The 22,062-nt window shown below is 49.4% G+C and overlaps 1 protein-coding gene across 2 annotated transcripts in view; it reads right to left on the bottom strand.

Moving 5' to 3' along the window:
• Positions 1 to 9,262: 9,262 nt before the first annotated feature.
• The window catches only part of LOC115319083 (hexokinase-2), a 34,489-nt gene continuing 21,689 nt past the window's right edge, over positions 9,263 to 22,062 (bottom strand). For both annotated transcript variants that reach the window (XM_040212763.3, XM_040212764.3), the window contains exons 7-12: positions 20,587 to 20,666; positions 19,290 to 19,402; positions 17,825 to 17,980; positions 15,377 to 15,510; positions 15,182 to 15,315; positions 9,263 to 10,100 (exon numbers count right to left, since the gene is read on the bottom strand). In XM_040212763.3, the coding sequence (XP_040068697.2) occupies positions 9,990 to 10,100; positions 15,182 to 15,315; positions 15,377 to 15,510; positions 17,825 to 17,980; positions 19,290 to 19,402; positions 20,587 to 20,666 (728 nt within the window). In that variant the 3' untranslated portion in view covers positions 9,263 to 9,989. The remainder of the gene's footprint in view (positions 10,101 to 15,181; positions 15,316 to 15,376; positions 15,511 to 17,824; positions 17,981 to 19,289; positions 19,403 to 20,586; positions 20,667 to 22,062) is intronic.

The following is a 22,062-nucleotide window of genomic DNA, read 5'->3' as shown; positions in this document are numbered from 1 at the left end:
GTGGCTGCTACGTCGCACGCAAAGCGAGCGTGCCGTCGGGCGGCGTTCGTCAGTTATTCGTCGCATAATTCGCTCCATGGAGTTCAGCCTTAAGTAGACGCGCTGGCATTTCTTAGGCTGTAGTGGCAGCAGATATTTCGCTAAAGGCTCTTGCTTCCGAAAGGCGGCAAAAAGTCGCAGTTCGTTTACTTCGCCTGACATCTTCAGCACTTGTGAAATCTCCGTCACATGAGCTGCTCGTTTACTCACTGGGCTACCTTGAGGCTGGACAGCAGGCCTGGCATCTTCCTGACGTCATCCAGCCTTCTAACGGACAGGAAACGGTCGCCCTGACAGCTGACGACGCGGAAGGTGTCGCCATCTGGACCATCGCGTACCTTGACAGCTCGGCAACTGCGCCGTCGAAAGAAGACTTTACACAGTTCGGTCGTGGCCTTCCCACGGGTCGACGATATTGAAAATGGAGAGTGATCTTAATATCTGAATTATATATTTTTTTAAGTATTTAAACTTTTTCATGTGACGCGAAAGAAAAACAAATCTGCCTTCTGTTTGGATTGGTCAAAAAGTGAAGGCGCGTAATGAACGTTGGGGCCCCAGACTCGACAAGCAAAAAGTCGAGTCCTCGCGGCGATGACACCGCGTTTTTGTTAGAGAAGTCCAACCGGCGTGCTTAGCCAACTATTGGCTCCAACCTTTTTTTTTTTTTTTTTTTTTTTTTTGACGAGACCCTCTAAACTGTGTTTGCGCTTTTGCTTTACCACGAATCAGCTAATTAGTCGATGAGTGCGATCTACGAAGCTTGACTGGTCATTCTCATCGAATACACTTTCGGGTTGGTAAATCTCGGTGGAATCGCCTATGCATACCGAGACTGACACCGCGACTTCCGACGATAACGCCATTGGTTGTCCTTATGATCGCATGACAGACTACGCCAGCCAAGCGGAGCAAAGAGACGGCCACCCGGAGGGAGTCCTCCACTCATATACAACACTAAAAAGGACTTTTCTCAACATGAACGAATGAAGAAATGCAGCGGGGACACTATGAAGTTATCTCTACTCCGTTTCATTTTTAGTCCGACCGCTGCCGACCATACGACCGGATAGGGCAATCAATCAGCACCAAAAGGGCATCGTCACGGTGCTTGTTCTCCCTGTGAGTTGGCTATGACTGGCTGGATCGATCACGCGTAGAAAAAAAAAGCCCAAGATCACGGCGCATTCGCTGCGCGTGATTTGTCTATCGACGATAACGTGCAAAGACGATGAGCGCCGCGACAATACACCTTTGGACGCTGCCTGATTGGTTCTATCGTATCGGCTGTGGTAAGGCTTAAAGTGAAACGGCGCGTAGGGCGTAACGCCTCTGCGTTACGACCTATACCAAGCAACCCTCGCTAAACACGCCTTTCACGTTAAAAACGGTGTGACTCAGAAGCGCGACCTGCGCAGGGGCAAATATGGCGAAGCGTCATGCTCGTTGTCTTTGCGTCAATCGCTGTTTTATGGCAACCCGCCTTTTAGAGGGCCGCATTCGCTGGAGCTCAGCGATGCAAAGTTCGTCTGCTTCTTTTGCAGGGGCAGAGCTCGGCGTCTTTCTGACGTCACTACAACTTGTAGTGACGTCATAAAGACGCCGAGCTCTCATTGGCTCTGATTGAAGGATAGTGGGTAGACCTCGAGGCAGCTTGCTTTGATGTCAACCCACCATCCTTCAATCAGAGCCAATCAGAGCTCGGCGTCTTTATGACGTCACCACAACCCCTGCCAAAGAAGCAGACGAACTTGCGCTCCGCCCGACGCGTGTTTTGCCTAAAGATCAATGAGAAATCATGTCTTAGAGGGTAAGTACTTCATGGGCACCGGTATTGTTGTTCGGCTGCCCAACTTCCTAATGAAAAAAAAAAAAAAAAACTGGCGGAACCTTTATTTTTAACGTTAGTGTTTAGAAAATGTTAAACGGTAATTTCGAGGAATAAATAAGAACCTGTTTTTAAAAAAATTTCTCACAAAATTTAGCGTGGGAACTGAATTGGTGAATGGGTCCCGCGACGGTCAGGTCGCTTGACATCAATTTTCCCGTTAAAATTTGCGGGAAAAACGAATTGGTGCACTGGTCACGTGATGTACAGTTTCCCTCTAAACTTAGCTTGGAGTCTAAATCGGTATATAGGTTACGTTACCTGGGGACCACATGACGTCAATTTCCCCACTAAATTTAACGGGAAATGTAGAGACGGACGAACGAAGTTTTGGTATTTTGAGGAGGGGGGGGGGGGGGGGGTTCTGTTAAAGAGCAATTCATGCTTCGAAAAGAAAAGCACAAAAACATACAATTCCTATTTACTATATCAGGATCTGCGCGGATGATTAATGAGAAGTAGTGGATTTTGCGAGGCCTTACTCCTCGTGAATCACGTGTAGGAAGTCGACCATTTTGGGCGGGCTGCACCAGGGAAGGATCTCGGCCCAGGGTCCAGACGCCGTCCCCGTGACCAAGTAGCAGCAGTCTGCCTTCGAGAAAACGCGTCACTCGCTATAAACACTCGCGAAACAGGGTGCGGTGCACGCTCGGTTCATGACCCCAAAACCTCGATCTGGCCCGAAAGCATCGATACCCTAATTCCCTGAAGAAATATTCTGGTATCTCGGGATATTTTCAGATATCTAGAAATGTAGGGTGTCACGAAGAAAGAACTAACAAAGAAAGAGGCTACACGCGATAGTAATGTGAGGTTTTGAGGATGCTTAGAGCGCGTAGACTGAGTTCAGTGGTCAGGGACAGTCTAAGAGACGTGAGACGTGGCCAGTTCCGAGCATCTCATGATCGCTTGGCGGTCAATATAAGATTGCTACTCTTGCCGATAAGAGCATTGAATAACGAATCTCGAAAGAGGAAACTGGAGTTTCAGAAGCAACGCCATGGGGAGACAAGAACGTATAATTTTTCACCCCCCTTAAGTTTTCTCAACGTGTGTTCATTGCCATCCTCGAAGCGCGCATACTCGCATACTCTAGAAGTGTTCGGACCGCGCGAGTGTTGTCATGTAAGTGGGTAAGTTCGGGAGTAGCGCGAACGACGGTCGGTGTACCTCGACGGGGGGCTTCTTTGAGGCAGCGGTTCGGATGGCCAAGCACTCGAAGCTGCAGTTTCCCTTGACGTCGGAGCTGACGGTGCTGGTGACGGGGGATCTACGGTGGAGATCGTCGCTGCATCGGCCGGCACCCTGTCGATGCGTGTCCAGAGCGTCGGAGTCTCGCTGGCTCGTAATCGTCGACGAAGAGTCCATCGTGGAGGGCGAAAAACTGGGGGCCCTGTTTCGCCATCGGCGAGTCGTCTTCGTGACAGACCGGCGAATGAACGCTGCGGAGTCATAGAAAAGTATAAGACCCCACGATCAGGTTTTGTGCTTTATAAATTCTAGATTTTTTGTCCTTGGCGTCCGCAGTACTGAGTCTGTCTTGAGACAAGACACGGAGCTTATGGCCCTAGCTCTGATATTTTGTTCACCCAGTGGTCAGAATGTCAAAGTTGAGATCCTAAAATGATGCGGCCAAGCTATCTTCGATTTATATATTAAAGCGATCACCACAAAAGGACTAAAGTAGCGATGCGAGCGAACTTATTCGTGACTATACTCCGTTCACCCTTACCCCCCATTCACACTGGAAGCGGATCCGCGTTCGCGAAGCGGTTGCGAAAGCGGTTGTATAAAGATCCAGTGCAATTGCACGCGCATTTGATGTCATCGTGTGCGCGTGCAATTGTACTGAATCCTTATACAACCGCGTTCGCAACCGCTTTGCGAACGCGGATCCGCTTCCAGTGTGAATGAGCCCTTAAGCTGAGACTTGAAACTCCGCCTTCAGCGCGAGCTTTCTGCCCTTGCTAACACAAGTATGAACGCGCAGGCACGCGCAACCAAAGCAGTGCGGAAGCCAGCGAACTTGCGCTGAAGGCGGAGTTTCTATAGATAAGGTAAATACAACGCACAGAAAGACGAAGAAAAAGAGAACACAGGACGAGCGCTAAGCTATCAGCTCAACATTTACATAAAAAAAAAAACGACTCAAACTAAAACTGAGCCAAGTTTTTTAAATGAAAGTTGAGTAGTTAGTTTAGCGGTCGTCCTGTGTTCTTTTCTCCATCTTCGTCTTTCTGCGAGCTGAATTTACCTTAACCACGAAGGGCCAGAGGCTGGCATTACAGCCTCCAGTGCTTGTTTACTGCCAGCTACCTTGGCAGATGCCTCCGCTGCAGTTCTGTCTAAGTTGTAAGTCATTCAGTTGTTCTCAAAGCAATCATTGCAACCCGAGTTTAAGACAAGCCGTATTGTCCCAGCCGCCATTCAATGGCGACGCTTTTTTTTTTTTTTGCCTACTTTTCGCATTCCCGTTGAGATGACTTACTAGGTAGGGGGCCAGCGCCCAGATCCATCTGGAGTGGTACATCGTCCGAATCCGAATACTGCTGGTAGTCTTCGCTAACGCTGCTCAGTGGCTTGTCTTCACTGGCCCGGGATGTCCCAGCCTTCGGCGACTCGCTCGGCATCCAGTCCTTGAGCCCTCGTCGGCTGTCCTCCTGACCGGAATCGCGACGTCGATCCCGACCCGGAGCCTCTGGTCCCTCCCGAGGAGTACCGTCTTGAGGCGCAGTGATGTCGGCGCCTCGAGCGACTTCTTGGGGCAGCGCGTTTAGAGGCTCCAGAGTCGCCTTGGTCACAGCGTCCCTTGACAGCAAATCTGGATGCTTTTTCTCCGCCTGAATGCGAAGTACCTTTCTGCGCTTGGGCGCGCTGTCAGAGCCCGTCACGTCACGACTACGTCCATCCGAGGAGACGCTGACTTTGGAGTCTCCGCTGTCTGCTAAAGTCGGACTGACATCTGTAATTCGCTGTTCAGGATACGAACTCGCCGCTGTGGAGCCGTCCTTTCGAAATGGCTCTACGGCACCGGAACCGCCGTGACTGTCAACAGAAATCGCCGCCTTCTGCGGAGAAAACATCACCGGCTCGGACACCGAGAAGCCCAAGGTGGCCCTTGGTCTCACCACCTTGGCGTTGTCCTTCAAACTGTTTCTGCGGTGCGGCGGTAAACTAGCGATAGACACTATTGGCTTGGTATCCGAGTCGTCAGCGCTGAGCGTACTGTAGTACGGCTCCGACTTACCGGAGCAACTCCGATACTGACTGCGAACCCAGAGGGCTGCGGGCACCAGAAAGAAAAGTGTGATCAGAAAGACGCCGCCGGCCACGAGCAAGCACAAGACAGTTCGCTTGACCCGATTTGACGGAAGTGGTTGGACGCTGGAGTGGTCGTGACCTTCTTCCGCCGGTTGCGTCCATCGGTTCTCCAAAACGCGTTTCGACGTTCTACCTTGACGACGATCCCGACGCTGCAAGAGTCCAAGACGGAAGATGTTTCGTGGGTCGAGGCGTTTCACCGAGTGAGCTGTGTACCCAAACTGCCAGCTGCCGGTAGTGCGCGTGGTTCGCCAGGTTCTCTTCTGATGTGGCGATGTCCTGCCTGGCGCGTACGCCTTGCTGCTAGGAGATTCCCTTTTTGCAGCAGTCGTAAGGACAGGCTTGCCGCCCGAACTTTTTGGGCCGTTGGAAACCCGAGAAATCTCTGCTACCGGCGGACCTTTACTGCGAGCTTCGGTTGTGCTGCTTACGCCCACGTTGATTCTGGTCTGGAGAGCATGCTGCGGTGGCGTCCTGTGGGCCGCCTTCTGACCGGAGTTTTTCTGTCCAACCAGACGGCTCCAGGTCAGGGCGTTCTTCACCTTGCCCGCTACGCTCCGGTTGTAAGAGAAATGCCTGTTGGTGATGTCCAGCAGGTAGCCGTTGGACCTACTGTCGGGTTTTGCCCTGGCAGGTCGTTTCTCGTAGATGACCACGGGATCGCCATCGCCGTCTTCGTAATAGACGAACGGAGGCTCGGTCTCGAGACGGGCGGGCCGGCTCTGGAGGCCCAGTTGACGTCCGATGGCCGTGCAAAACCACAGGGCGCACAGGGTGGACGGCAATACTGCTCCCATCCTGGCATGATGGCCCCACCCTCAACACTTCCACTTTCTCTTCATCTTTAAGACTGAGTTAGACACTTTGGCGAACGCACAGGCGAGCCAGCCCAACCAGCCGAGCCGCATTTCTTGTCTTTTCCGATGGTATTTTGCCACGTTTTGTTTGTTTTCGTGGGTATAAGAAAACAAAAAGAGCGGAAATACCCGATCGTTTTTTTACCCGTGAAGCTGCTGAAATCCTTAACTGGTCATTCGGTTCGAGCGGTGAACATAAAAACAAAACAAAAACCTTCAGCCTTTTTTTGGTGAAGAAGGAAGAGCAGCGTAGCTGTAACTATGTGCCGCCAACTATGAGCGACGGCGGCAACCAGACAACCGGCAAGCCGGTTGTCTGTAGTAAGGTAGTAAGCTGGGCTATGCTCCGTTTCACCTTATGTTGTACCGCAGCGAAGGCTAGATGCGCGAGCTCGTAGGCTTGGCTGCTGCCCTTAATGCACGAAAGCCTGTGGCGCCGAGATGTGCCCCAAAGCAAGGAGCTCGCGCTTGTAGCGTTTCTTGCGGTACATCATAAGGTGAAACAGAGTATAGTTGTTGTCTGGTTGCCGCCATTGCTCATAGATGGCAGTAGCTGTCCAGAGCGTTGTGTTGAGATTTATTTGCCCACGAAGACGAAACTGGGGAATCTAGCACTTGACAGCTTCACTGTAAAATTATGAGCTAAATCATTAACTAGCCTGCGATCACTAAAGGCTAGTTCACACAGCACCTGCTTACGCCGCGTTATTCGGTCTTTCTCTCGTGAGTTTAAACTGGTTGAAACGCGGTGGCTCCAGTGTGCAAATATCCCCCACCCGCTTACGGTTCTGAGATAGACGGCGGGTTCCGCGGTATTTGCAAAATCAAATATACACGCTATCTTCTGGAAATGGCCAATTATAGCCCTCTCAGACTTATTTCACTCTTATGATAACGGCATGATGAGTAAACAATTAGGAAATAAAATGCTTCTGTGCGGTTCAAAGGCCGGTTCACACAGCCCTGTTTTCTTACGTTCCGTTACGTTACGATACGTTACGTTACGTTACGATACGTTACGTTACGTTACGACAGTTTATTACTGCTTACGTCGCAAGTCACCGGAACATCCGTGCTTCCAATGAAGCGTGACGGCCGGTACAAGGAGCAGCTTCGCACGCGACATACGAAACAGGAATGTCCCGGTGCTACGACGGCGTTTCGTAACCGGCTATTGCTTCGTGTTTTTCTCCAGAGCGCGTACTGTCGGTATCTGCTACAGCAACGAATGTCATCACCCTAAGCAAAATACACATGAAAGCACCCATTGGCAGGCTTGTCTCTTGGTGCTTTGTGAAGTAAGCACGAGTGATTGCAAGCCTCCAAAGATACCCTCGCGTGCATATGATGCTCGTGTTTCGAGGCTTGTCAATGTCGGCTGATTCTGTTTGTCTCTCTAGTGGGACTCACGCGTCACGAGTATACCTACAACGGTTGTCGTGCCAACGCGAGTGACACATGCCACGAGTGAGTGCTGCGCCGCCATTTGCTTCCAAGAACCGCATGAGGCACGGCCCTGGTCTGTAGTGAATTGGGGTGCTTAGTTGCAAGACAAACATTTCACTTGGTGTTGGTGGGCCTCAGCTTCGGAACTACGATGCTGGAATAATTGACTGGTCATCTGGAGCTCCCATTAGGGGAAATTCACTTTGTGGATGTAGAGCAGTTTTGGAGCGCTGTTCCGTTGGTATCTTCTTGGGTGTGCAAGGGCACGGTCGCGTCTACCTCAAGCACCAAAGGCGCGACCACGCAGAACTTGTCAATCTTTCCAAATCCGCCAAGAGAATTCCACAGACGCGGTCCTCCGCCGCCTGTCGCGTGTTTTAGTTCTCTTCGATTTAGTGTTGTGTGTTCAGTGGGTTTCTTTAAGGTTATGTTTGGTGCCACTTGCACGCACTCCCAGCTGTTTCCCATTACAGTAGCCAGGTGAACTTATCAAGCTTATGGCGCACAGGTGCGGTCCTCATCTTTGACTATGACGACCACCTGCACCGCCACCTAAAGCCGTTTCAGAGGTTTCTGGATGTTTGACATCGTTGTAACAAGAATTCATCGTTGCAGCAGCCCCTTTATGCTTCCGATAACCGTTTGATAAAGTGCTCCCATCGATTACGCAATTTCCGAACCAGAAACAAAGGATGGTAAACAACAAAAAAAAAAGTCATATTAACTGTCGAGCGTGTTGGTAAAGTTGACTTGACACAGAAAGATTAATACAAACTCGAGATAAGGCAACACATACTTCAACTCGAAACCTCTTGGATGCACTTTTATTAAAAGCCTTCTATGCAATTTCGCCCGGAAATTAAAAAGAACAGAAAGGAAAGTGTAAAAATAAATTTGTAAGAAAAAAAGTAATTAAAAACTGTATGATACGAGAAAAAAGAATGCACAATCAGTTTGAGGGGGAGTAATGAGAAACTACGCTAGTTCCGGAGTCAAGCAGTCGATCTCGTCTTTGGAAAAAACCAAGTGAGGTCGCATGCAGGTTACTTTCAACTGTGTTGATGGTGAGTAATTTACTGATTTCGCTGCCAAATATCTTAATATACCTTCCCAAAATTCTAATGATCTGGAAACATGGAACAGTCATTGCACATGCGGACATGAACGACAATAAGGTAATAGGACTGAGCTGACGCCTGTGACACTTCCGATTTACGCTTTCTGAGTTTGTGGCTCAAAGATATGCTCGTCTTCCTTTGTCCTCAGTTTGTTTTATTCTTTCCGTGTAAAGTCAAAGCAAAAAAGTCAACCTTTTACTTTCTCCCGGCACTGCCACCTGCACCTCCCTCACCACGTCTGCTCGAAGATCGGTATGTCAAAACCGCCAAAGCGCACCACTAATGAGTGATCAAAGAATGTGAATGACACAATAAAATACAAAGCAGATGTACTTGAATTTTGTTTTAATTGCAACAAAAAATGTTTTATAAAAAAATTTAAAAAAAAATTACCGGACACTTGGTGACATTTGTCGCTGTTTCCTTTCTATGCAAGCAAGTCTCAATTTATCACGTCTGACACATCTTCGTCGATGCAATGCACCTCCTAACTTTACCAGCAAAATACAGAACCCCTTGTTTTTAATCTTTCTAGCGCGTCAGGGTCATCAGCTATCGAATACTAGTTCTATTTTCTCAAAAAGCAACACCGCTGAATCACCACAGCGAAGTTTTCCTCTTTATTTCTTTTTATTTTGTCTCGAATGTAATGGGATCTGGCTATATCGCACACAAACCCGTTTCCACTAGAAGAAAAAAATGGTGTACGGTAAAAGAATTTGTGTGTGTGTGTGTGTGTGTGGGGGGGGGGGGGGGGGAGGCCTCCGTAGGCAAAGGGCCTCCGTAGGTAGCTCTGTGCAAAACTTTAGCTTGATACGTTTATAAACCAATTTATACCGTCCGTTCAAACAGCCATCGATTCCTTTGACTCACTCTGTATGTTTAGAGCGGACATGCTTGGAAGATGCCCGAGACGTGTCCACAAAAAAGTTTTCATCACCTTTGCAACGAACACCGTGTCCCTTCTATGATATGTGAAACGTATGGCTGCAGGTTTATGACGTACGGCGCGGACCTCAATTGCCACAGTCACACGTAATAACACCACGTCATGAGCCTTCGTAAGCGGTCGTAAGGTCGTCGGTCGTACTCGAAACACAAATGTCAGAACCGGTCTTCAGGGTAGCAGCCGACAATATATATAGCTTCATTAAAATAATAATAATAATAATATGCAGAACTTGCATGGTCATCGGTTTGAGCGAGTATCTTTCGTTGACAAGTGCGTGTATCGTTTCAACTTGTTTTGTATGCTTTGTACACGTTATGTTCTTGGAAGCGTAGACCGCAGAATCCCGGAAGGCCATCGAGGATCCGCGCCTAAAGTCCGTTCTGCGCGCTGCCTCTGCGCACTTTCCGGAGTCTGTCGGCGACAGCGGCCACCAGGCCAGCACCCTTGCCGCTTCCGTCTTCGGCCAGCATCAGTTTGAACTGCACAAACAGTCACTTGTCGTAAATACACAACTCTTCACTTCAGGTTGGGACGTAATGGGGACAACCCAGCGACGGCCCATCTACCGCCTCTCTTTCGAAGAAGGTGTTCATTTTAAGCCAGCTCACCAATACCCTTAAGCTGGGGCATAGCCTCCTATATACTGTCAAAGCCTGGCAAAATGCCACGAGAAGCGGCCGCTGAAAGAGAAAAGTTGGAGCGGCAGACAACAGATGAGAGGAGAGCCACGTGACTGACGCCCTGCTGCGGCGAGACGCCGAAACACACTTCTCCCGAGCGAACAAGTGTGTTTGGCGTCCTCGCCTCTGCAAAAGCTGTGCGCTGACGTCCAGGTTCTCCGAGAAACGGCTCTTCGATGCTCTGTGCTACGTCAGATCTTCGCGCTCCAAATCTGCGACCGGGCACTCTATGCCTCCGCCGTCGAACTGCCAGGCTTTGTGAGTATAGAGGAGGTTATGACCGGGGTCACACTGCTCATACATCATGCTACAGCTAAGACACCAACGCCCATATGGGGCTAACTCACTTCCGGCTGTAAAACACACACACACGACAGAATTATTACGTACGTTATCGGCCCATATAACCGGACGTCATACATGTAAGACACACTGATCAGGTGACAGCTTCTAGCGCAGGGATGGCACAGCATTCGCATTCAATCGATGCTCCAACACTGAACAAATTGCGTTTACGTTTTCTGGAGCCATTGGTCAATACACATCCAGCCCTCATTGTAGCTTAGAACACTTGACTCTTCTCACCGTCTTTCACCAGCCTTAACACGTATGCTAAAGCAAATTCTGCGGGGAAGAGCTCGACGTTTTGTTGTGGCGTGCTGTTTTGCCGCCAGTTTTTTTCCTGAAGTCGCGCGCCCTCACGCATTTCGGTCGCGTTAAATGGCGCAACTGGCAAGAAACACGAATCGCACCTTTCATCTAGAATAGTAGCTGTATGTGCAATACCCGCTCCCTCCGTTGCTTCAAATGTGGAATATCTAACAGGTGTTTTGCGTGCTCATGGATTTTCTTGTGCGTTACGAACTGTCTAACTCTAATTTTCATTCGCGGTAAAAGCAGAACCAGATTTTCTTTTTTAATGCGGTTTTAGTGGTGAAGACCGTATTCGTGAGAATATGTGACAAGCCGACAGCAAACCAGATGTTCTTAATGTTTCGTAAGATTTTTTTTTTTTTAAAGACACGAGTTGCCGCTAAACTCGCGGTGACACCGTTAACACATCATACAAAATGCACTATGCAGACATTGTATGAGGCCTTACTCGTATGAAGAACCTATCGATTAGGCACACGGAAACCGACTGCAGATATGCTCGAGGTATACAAATGAAGCTAACATGCTTAAAACATGCCCGAGGCGCGTCCGCAGTTACTTTAGTCACGTCTGCAGTAAACATCGTCTCTTTTGTTTAATTAATGAGCAATTTAGCCAGTGCAGTACAACCGCTAGCATGGGGTCTCTAACGTCTACCACGGAGTCGCGATACACGACCCCACTGCGGTGTACGATGCTCATACAAATCGAAAGAGGCAGGGGTGGGGATTGAACCCAGGATGCCTCGGGTTCTGCAGCGCGAGCTTTCGGTCCGAGTGGTTCTCACTCGAGCCTGTTCTAGTTTCGACCTTCTCGTTTGGACCTTCTCGAAAGGAGACCATCCTCAAATCGTCCTTCTCAATTGGGGCCGGCGCATTTGGTCCCTTCTCGTTACAACCTTGTTTCACTCTAAAAAGAAAAAAAAAAATCTAATGGGGACATTTTGAGGTGTCGATGTTATAGCTTTGTCACCGCATATCCCCGAAGACGCTTTTTAGGTCTCCCGCCACCCCCCTCCCCCCCCCCCCCCACACACACACACAAACACAGGCACACACACTCCCCTACACACACGCCCTCACATCCACACGAACACGTGTTTGGATCCCGCGGTTTGGCTACTGGTTCCTGGAATACGTCCGTTGTGCTCTTGAAACATGCAGCGAAGGTCAGGACAAGTTCGTTGGGTTGTCGCGATCTGGTCGCAGGCGCTGGGCAATAAAACACCGAACTACTCCTTCGTGTCATAGCGCGGCTTCGTAAGTCCCCCGTTTAATTGCTCGGCCGCGGAAGGGTGCACTCCGAGTCTGCCGGTTCATATTCCCTCCAGATTATCTAAAGGGGCCTGCAAGGACGTCTTTACTAGTTCTTAATTTGCACCGAACTTGAGCGCACTGAACGTAGTAACTTAATAAAACTTTTCCTTTCTTGAATTTCGCTTTATTTTAAAAGTTATAGCCAAATTAAAATGACAAAAACAAGCAAAAATAACCTCCTTGGTCGCTTGAGTGGCCGTGAACTAGAGGAGGGGTAGTGAGCTCAGCGAGCGCTCGCTGCAGCCGCACTCCGTTTCGACGGTTCGAGAGGGCGCCACTAAAGCATGCTCTGGAGAGGCTGTATGAAGCGGACAGCCAGGGAGGCTCGCATTGCATTTGCTGCGCGATTAAACACTAATGCGGCATGACACTTCATTGGCCACAAACGGCAGCAAACACGGGGTAAAGGTCAGCTCAGAACGGGAGCCACTTCGCGCTGCCATACCGCGAAATGGCCAAACCACAAGCCAAACCTGGTCGCCGAAGGCCTTCGGAACGCTCGGAACCGGTTGGATCCTCGAGCCCGTATACGACCGCAGCGCCGCCGCGTACATCCGGGACCTTTCTACGCTCGCCGCACGTCGGTACCTGATCCCGCTACCCCTTTCTAGTATGCGCCGCCTTTTCCACCGCTTGGTGGCGGGTATGTCGACAGGTCATTTTTTGTTTCCGACTTTAAAAACTGCATTTGTTTCTTTTCTGATCTAAAATACTGAACAAAAACTGCTTTCATAAATAGGTGACACGGTTCGCGCCACTTATATTTTGTATTTAGACTAAAAGAAGCTTTTAGCGGCTCTGACCAGTAGTAAGCCCAGGACCAAAGACTTCACATATCGCGCGCTTTCGGCACCGCGGGTCGCCCCCGCAGGTGGAGGAGGTTTCCGCGTCGTCCGGTTAAAACACGACGGACTGATATTTAGTTACTTTCTCCGCACCCGCAGGCTTGCCCGAACCCCAAGAGATGTGGAAACCGCAAAAAAAGTTAGACGTTTATTTTGATTGCAGGGCCCGTTTAAGTAAACAGCACCGCATGCTATGAGCCGTCGGAGCCAGTGCAGGGTGTTAAGAATGGAACCTTTGGCGACCTTCTTCCGAGTTTCATCGCTGCGGAAACGAGTCAAGACGAGTCCGGGACCGTCGCCCGCTTGTCGGGGCCTGCTCGAAACGAGTCCCGACGAGTCCGGGACCGTCGCCTGCGTTACGGGGCCTGCGGCAACAAGTCTCAACGCGCCCGTGACGTTAGCGGGACGTGTGTGTGTGCGTGGTGGTTGGTGCGCTCGGGAAAGGGAGAGAGGCATGGCCTAACTGCGGAGAACTTTGGCTTCGTCGCACTGGGCGGCGGACTTTGCTGCATCGCACTTGACGGCGGGTTGCTGCATCGCACTGGCTGCCCTGGCGGGGAGTGAGGGAGAAACGGACCCTATATAAGGCGGAGCGCGAGGCTGCTCCGTTGTTCTCTCGGATTTGACGACTGTATCGCTACCATGTAATTAAACCGTTCGTTACGTTACCAAGTCTCCCACCTCCACTGGACCCCTGGGTTCTTCACTTCGGGGAATGGACGTCGTCTCTAGCCAGGAAGCTTCCGGACGTGCGGCTCAAACCCCGCCTCGAACAAGGGGTGAGAACAACGTGCCATTATTCGGTCGTAGTGCGACCGGGATCAAATGAGAATGGGATCAAATACGAATATGTTCAAACGCAAAAAAAACAAAAAAAACGGTTTGGATGTTTTGATAACGTTCAAACGAGAATGTTAAAATAAGAATGAGGCGAAATAAGGAAACGTGATTCGTAGAATACCTATTCGAGCAATGATCTGCCCCGATGATCAGGTACTCGTTTGCAAATTAAATCTAGAAAAGTAAAAGAAAAAAAGTTTTGCGAAAATAAAAGAAATTAAGAGAACGCAAATACGCACGCATCCAGCGAGCTAATCTGGGTCTTTCTCCGTTTTGCCCCAAATCTGCGTATATTTACTTATTTACATCTATACCTGCCGCGCCGTTGTGCATTATGCCTGTGTAGAGGTACACGAGTGCAAATATAATAAAAATATATGCACGTAAAAAGCAAAAATGAGCAAGCACGTAAAAAGCAAAAAGATACACACGCGCGCACTCTAAGAAATGCCAGGGCGTCTACTTACCCACCAAACACTCGAAGAGCCACTCTCTGCGATCTACAAAATCAGCTCAGCGAATGATGAGACGGAACATCTGTTTAGACCTAAAAATGAAGTCTGCGCTGTGGCATCACGCAATGCAAGCATGACGTTTTGCATTGCGTAATGCCACAGCGCAGACTTAATTTTGAGGTCTAAACAGATGTTCCGCCTCATCATTCGCTGAGCTGATTTCGTAAACCGCAGAGATTGGCTCTTTGAGTGTTTGGCGGGTAAGTAGACGCGCAGGCATTTCTTAGAGTGCGTAATATTGAAAGAGTTTTCAGTCCTTTCTTTTACCCACACTCCGAAAAATGTCTGTGCGTCTACTTTCACACACCACATTTGAAGAACCAATCACCGCGACTTACGGAGGCAGCTCAGCGAATGACGATGCCGAAGCATATGTTTAGACCAAAAAACGCAGTCTGAGTTGTGACATTAAGCAATGCAAAACGTCCCGCTTGCATTGCTTAATGCCACAACTCACTCTGCGTTTTTTGGTCTAAACATATGTTTCGGCATCGTCATTCGCTGAGCTGCCTCCGTAAGTCACGGTGATTGGCTCTCCGAGTGCTGTGCGTGAAAGTAGACGCACAGACTTTTTTTAGAGTGTACAAGGGAGGCCTAAAACACTGGGGGGGGGGGGGGGGGGGGGGGTCTCGGCATATCGTCTTTTGTATAATGTATCAGGCTTTGGGTAGGCCTCGCGAGGTGGCCGCATGCATCGGCAGCGCACTTACTGGTTTCTTAGGGGCGAGAACGGTCGTGTAGTCAGTCATGAGGCGATGGAACTTGGGATGGTGCTTGTACAGCGAGCCGTCGATGGCGACGGTCACGTTCGGCTTGTCCATGCGGTTCAGCAATTCAGCGAGGCCTGCGGAAACGCGCGCAGTCAAACCACGGGCGCGAGGTTACGAGCACGGGTTGTAACTCACAGATGGAGACGAGCAGCGCTGCCCTGGCAGATACCACGCCACAGACGTGTCTGACGATGGCGATGTCTTCCTCCGTGACTCGGATGTAGCCCATGCGGGCCAAGACCTCCCGGGCACGTCCTTCTCCATCGTCGCTATCGCGACAAGAAAAACAAAATAATAAAACATGGTGATTCGGTCGAGCGGACGCTTGGAGTCTCAAGAGAGCTGTCAAGCGAGGGCTGTAGTAATGACAACATTACTGATCCACGCGAAACAATCGAATCTGAAGTCCCCGTTGTTCTAGCGAACAGCACAATAAGCGATGGTATAAGTAGAAAGGACAAGCGCTATCCTTTTTGCTTGTAACACTTCTTCATTGCGCTCTCTCATTTTATTATACCATTGGTCAAATGTTTTGCAAAGGATGTTGTCGATTATACGTTATCATAAGTGAGCAGCTTTGACTACTTTTACGATCGGCGATCGATCCGTCATGCCTGGTGCCAGCAGGTGGGTGCCCATCTCTCGGGAAGCACCATCGGCCAGCAAATCGAGCCCATATTTTTTCTTTTGTTCGCGCTTGGGTGCTTTTACTTTCGACGGAGGATGACGTCAGTTCCAAAGTTGCCGAATAATTTGGCCCGCCTGAGACCAGACTTCTCACTCGGTACAATGGACAGTCCTCCGACGACTTCCTATCCGGCTTAAGCTTCATGCTCTATAGTGGTGTCCGAGGAGGGGGGTTTGATGCTGCATGATTGAACAGGACCGTTATATTTGCAAAATCGCTTTCCTGGGCATTTAGAAAAATAAATCGACAAAAAAAAAAAAAAAGTCAGTGTTTCCGTGGCGAGACTGCTCACTCTGGTTTGTTGTCAGCGCGAGCGGCTGCTCCTGTAGCTGCCCCCGAGGAGGCCGTGTCGGCCTTCGAGGAGGCCGTGTCGGCTCTCGACCTGTACCGTTCCCGTACGTAGAGAGTTATGTTATTACGCCTTCTCAAAAGACTACACGCTTTTATTGTTTGTTGTTAAAGCTGCGGCCCATGCAACGGTCTCCCAGACCCCATCAAGCTGTTTTTAGCAGCTTTTTGTCTGGGAGACCCTTCCAGTGTACGTCTGGAAGAATAAAACTTTAAAAGTTAGTTGCTGAAAAACAAAACAAAAAGGCGGCGGTAAAGCATTAGTCGCATTAGCAGGAGGTCGCTGGATAAGCCCCAGCCTTTCCCGATATCAGGTTTTCGGCGCTGTACATTAGACTAATTTTTGTGGCATCGTAGTCTATAGAAATTAGCTCGCAGGGATCGCCTTCGCGTGGTGGTGTGCGTTGCCTGCAGGGAGCTCGGGCGCTGAAGGTGTGATCCACGAATTCACGGCCCTCAGCGGGCTATGCTTTCTCTCGATGGTCATCAGCACCTCCCGGGTCATCGAAAAATCAAAGTAATCGCGTTCCATCTTCTGGGCGGCTCAGCACTTGAAACGGCCAGAGGAGAACTTTGCGCTCCGGCGACTTTGAGGCTGTTATACGGTATAGTGAGCGAGTGAGTGTGTATTAGGTAAAAGGAAAATCCAAGTTTATACATGTGCCTCGTGTCACGTGTGCACGGTATTAGCTTGTTCCGTTCTAGCTTGATGGGCAGCCGGACAGTCGACGCAAACAAAACCTCTGTCAAACGGGCACCCAAAATGACGTTTACGCCAAATGACATTCAAAGTACACGCCGTTTAGTAAGTGCCGCATGGCACTTACTAAACGACATTATTGACATTGCCACCTGTTCATCTGCCACGCTTTCGCTTTTACAACCAACTGATAGTATCCCGACAACCATATCATTCCCTGGTGGCTTCTGTGATGTTTCTTTTTGTCGTTTCGGGGACCATTCAGTTGGCGGTGAGTGACGTTAAGTAAGCCAGCCGAAGACGTGATTTAGGCCCAATACTTTTGTAAACGGGGAAGGGGGGGGGGGGAGGCGAATTTAGCAATGGCACTCTATGTAATATAGCCGTAGACATATACCTCAGAAGTCTTAAAGCTATCAGATATTTTTTTTAATAATCGGGTTACCTCGGTGTGGCATCTTGTCGATATGCACATAAAATCACACAAAATCTTTGGCTCTGCCGACACACAGATGAAATCAAATGTTGGGTTAGGGCAAGGTAGTAAGTAAGTTGCAAGCAGCGTGGCTACATGCGGTTAGACGGCAAGCTCCCATCTCTCCGATATCTGTTACCACTTGATCGAAGCACCCCACTCTTTGGCACGCTACGGTTTCTAATAAACTGCCGTTGCGAAGATGCACCGTTGAGTACAAGAGAAGTAGCGCTTCGGTCAACTGGTGAGAAACATCGTGCGAAGAGGAAGGGGGTGGCGGGTTGTTTCTTCGCTGGACGTTTGCTAACCGAGTTGACCGGCAACGTTTGTTACAGAAAAACGTCTGGAATGCGGACCATAATGTCCGCTCACCCTTCGAGTTGAGACACGTCGGCCGTGGTGAAGCTTCTCTGGGTGAGGATGGTCTCGGACGCCCTTCCGTCGAAGAGCACTTTCTCGCGGATCAGCTTCACCAGGACATTCCTCACCAGCTCCCCCATGAACTTGCCCGAGAAGAGCTTCTCGAACCTGCGCCAGGGGGTAGGCGGCCAACCATGAGCGGAATTCGCGGTCATTTTTGCTCCCAGTCTGCTAACTTGAACCGTGCAAACTTATCACGGTAATGCGTGGGAAAATTGTCGAAAGAGACGAGGACAGGACAAGCCGAAGAAAACAAGACTTTTTCGAAACATCGATATGAATCTGGCCTAACTATTTACTCTGCTTAACACGGCGGAGGTAATGCTCGCAGCGCATGGAAAATCAGATCACGTTGATGCAAGATATGCAGTGGTGTCAGAGCAGATAAAGGGGAAGGGAGGGGGGGGGGGGAGGGCAAGACAATGGCCCACCCCAGTCATTTAAAGCATTTCTATACTTTTTTCCCAATTAGTCTAATCGAAACCAACGCCACAATACGGCTAAGCCAATCAAGCGGCACAAAATGTGCACCATCATCACTCTAAAAAAAGCCCGTGCGTCCACTTTCCCGCACAACACTCGGAGAGCCAATCACCGCCACTTACGGAGGCAGCTCAGCGAATGACGATGCCGAAACATATGTTTAGACCAAAAAAATGCAGTCTGAGTTGTGACCTTAAGCAATGCAAGCGTGACGTTTTGCATTGCTTAATGTCACAACTCAGACTGCGTTTTTTGGTCTAAACATATGTTTCGGCATCGTCATTCGCTGAGCTGCCTCCGTAAGTGGCGGTGATTGGCTTTCCGGGTGTTGTGCGTGAAAGTAGACGCACAGGCATTTTTTAAAGTGTGCACAACGCTCATCACTCCTGTGCGTTTTCTATCACCAACTAAACCAATGACGCACAGTGAATGCGCCGCGATCCTGCACCTTATTTCTCTGCGTAAGTGGTTTAGGCCGGCGATAAAAAAAAAAAAAAAACAAATACAATGAACTTTGCGACGATGCACTTCTGGGTCTGTTTGATTGGCTCCATCAAATCTTATCGCCGGTTAATTGCGGTCGGAATTGAAGTCAAACGGAGTATAGTAAACATTATTGTAAAAAAATGGAAAAAGATGCATTTTCTTCACTCCGAGAAAAGCACCAACCGACTAAGCGGCCATTGCGTAGGGTGTTATTCTCTAACCGCCGAAGCTGACTTTGTTATTCACGGGGCATGCTTGGAGTGAGCTTTCGCTTATCGTCTGTGTCAAGATGAAAACTTTCGATGGCGCAAGATGCACGCTTTGCAGAAGCGTGTTGGAAGCTCGCCGTCAGCGGCAGATACAGAGCAGCAACGAACCTACAGCTATGACCGCCAGTGTGTAGGACAAGTTATAACTGTTTCAGCGAAATCCAACGTTCGAGGCTCACGTGAAAGAGTTGACGAGCAGCGAGTTGTCGTCCACGGCTCTATCAAACTCGGTCTTGATGAAGTTGAGCACGCCGTTGTCCCCGAAGGCGCCCCACTCGACGTCGATGACCACCTGAGCAAAGGGAGCGACGCGTGCCTTTACATTTTTGTCCACTGGCATTTATCCTGTTTTCATGTATTCCCCATCGGTAATTTTCCATTTTTTTTTTTACTTTAAATCATCGAGAACTAAATAAATATTAAACCATAGATGCATACACTACTTTATGGTGAACACCATGTATACGTCTACGCCACCGTCCGATCTCACCAGATAAAACAAACTTCGCGTTATGTTGTTTTTTCGTTGTTGTTTTTTTTCGTTAGCTTAAGCATTTGGAGCTTGGAGACATAACCGGCGCTAAACATACGTGAGCGTATGGGCGCCCAAAGCTTCCGCATGTCCCCTCCCGGACCACACTGCCACAGATTTGGTTTCAAACTGGGGGGAACAACAAAATGGTAGGCAATAACCCCATAATAACTGCGCGCAAAGAAAGAGACCGAAGCCCTTCGTCCATTCAGATCTTATCATGACCTTGGTGACACGCCAGGAATAGACGCGTAAAAGTAAATGCACGTGCCGATAACAAGACCACGCGAGCAGCGCGGGCTGTTGGACACGCGGACCGGACCTCCACTATGGTTCTCGATTTCCACCTGATGACGTCTTTCAAGTGTCACGTTGTCGCCGTCCGCGATTCAGGCGGCGTTACAGCAGTGTGTATGTATGTACGTGGCAAACGCCTCTTCTGCTGCAGGTTGCTCTCCCACAGAAACTTCGGCGACCACGGGAGCATGCATCGCCGCGACGAGGGCGACACTCGCGTTCTCTCGTTCTTTTCTTTTCAGAACTCGTACGGACAACCGCCAGGATCGCGACATCCGACAGCATGACACTCTAGTTTTTGTGACGTCATTTTTTGCTACTTTAGGACCAGTTTTTGTGCATGGGCGGAAGGAATAGGACGCTAAACACACTGGTCGGAGATGCGTTCCAGTCAGGGTACGCGGAGAGCAAATCGTCTGCTTTTTGCACAGGAGTTGCGCTGACGTCAGAACGACGCCGTGCTCTGATTGGTTCTGATTGAAGGATAGTGAGTAGACCTCAAAAGCAAGCTGCCTTGAGGTCTACCCACTATCCTTCCAATCAGAGCCAATCAGAGATCGGCGTTTTGACGTCACCAGAGCCCCTGCAAAAGAAGCAGACGAACTTGCCCTCCGCATACTGGCACAAGATGAGCGCCCGGTACCTACCTCGTGAATTCCCGTCTTGTCGCCTTCCCATTTCTCGATCTTCTCGATCTTCTCAAGGTAGCACGCGTTGCTGCCGGTTCCTGGAATGTCCATGTGGGGATTGTAGAATGCGAGGAGCCTATCATGTCTCGAAAGTGCGCACAGCGCGTGCAACGCTATACTCCGTTTTACCGTGATTTGGCAAACAGCGAACGCGGCACCGGCGACTCGATCAGTGTTGGAAACGGTTACGTGACAACGTATCCTTCAAGTGCACACCTGCAGAAAGCCATCACGTGTTTTGCTTCGTCACTCTGATTGGCTAAAAGGGGCCATAGCGTTCGCTCTTTGCCAAGTAGCTCACATGCATTTAAAAAAAACAAAGCGAGGTGCGGGGAGTCGGTTCGATCCAGTGCACCGTCAACTTCAGCTGCGAGTCATTTCAGTGATCCACGGCGTACAGTCGCAGTGGTATACAACGTCATTGCATTTTAATATACTAAGCCGAGAAGGGCAGCGACATTACAAAGCGGCAAGCTAGACCGCGCGGGTCTTGCCATCAAACGTGTCTCTCTATAGCGCGAGCACTCGCTCCACGAAAGTACGTTTTACGTAGCATCCCGGTGTGTGCGGCCTTCGAGTTCCTATACTCTGTTTCATACTTATACTCCAGCTCATGAGTTGCGTGCAGCAGAGGTAAAAGCACAGGAACGAGCGCGCGGCTCTTAGATGTGCTTTCCATTCACAAGCACACGTTAAAGGAAAGCAAATCTGAAAGCCATGTGCCCGCGCCTATGCCTTTGACTTTGCTGCACACAACAGCTGAGATAGAGTAGAGCGTACAACGCTGTCAAAGCTACTGGCGCGAGCGTGTGGCTTCATCTATGGTTTTGTTTGCGCGAGAACGCGTGCGAATGATCAACGATATCAAGCCCCACGCTCGCGTCAGTAGCTTTGACAGCGTTGCACGCTAAGTATGAAACAGAGTATAGCGAATGTAAAAACCCGAAAGCACTTTTACTGACACAGACAGTGCAACCCATGCATAGGTTCTGCGATTGTGCTATCTTTCAGGTACGTGCGATAGATGCAATTGCCTTCCATTGTTCTATCACCCTTTTATCGCTTTTCCGACATCGCCCTGGCGATAAACGTAGCACGATGGGTGAAACGAACAGTTGGTAGTTTGCGCTTCCCTGTCTGTCTCATCTGCATTTTTTTTTTTGGCTTTTTTGATTTTTTTCTGGTTTACTCACCGTTTTATTACTTTTTTTTTTGCGTATGTTCTCACAGAACATACAAAGTTTTTGTTTGTTTCTTTATTTTTGCCCTCGTCATGCGTGTTGCTTTCCTCTTGTTTTTCCTTCCTTTTCTTTTCATACGGGATCACGCTCCAAATTTATTTTCAGCAAAATGTTTCGAACGGTACTGTGACTATCTAGTGTAGTCACAGTACCGCCCGCAGTAAAACAAAGTCCCGCTCATCGTGGAGCGTTA

This window comes from Ixodes scapularis, unplaced genomic scaffold (genome assembly GCF_016920785.2).
Source record: "Ixodes scapularis isolate PalLabHiFi unplaced genomic scaffold, ASM1692078v2 PGA_scaffold2__306_contigs__length_199485367, whole genome shotgun sequence".
NCBI classification, from domain to species: Eukaryota; Metazoa; Arthropoda; class Arachnida; order Ixodida; family Ixodidae; genus Ixodes; species Ixodes scapularis.
Note: the sequence above shows the minus strand (reverse complement) of the source record. Positions and strands in the feature narration are given on the sequence as shown.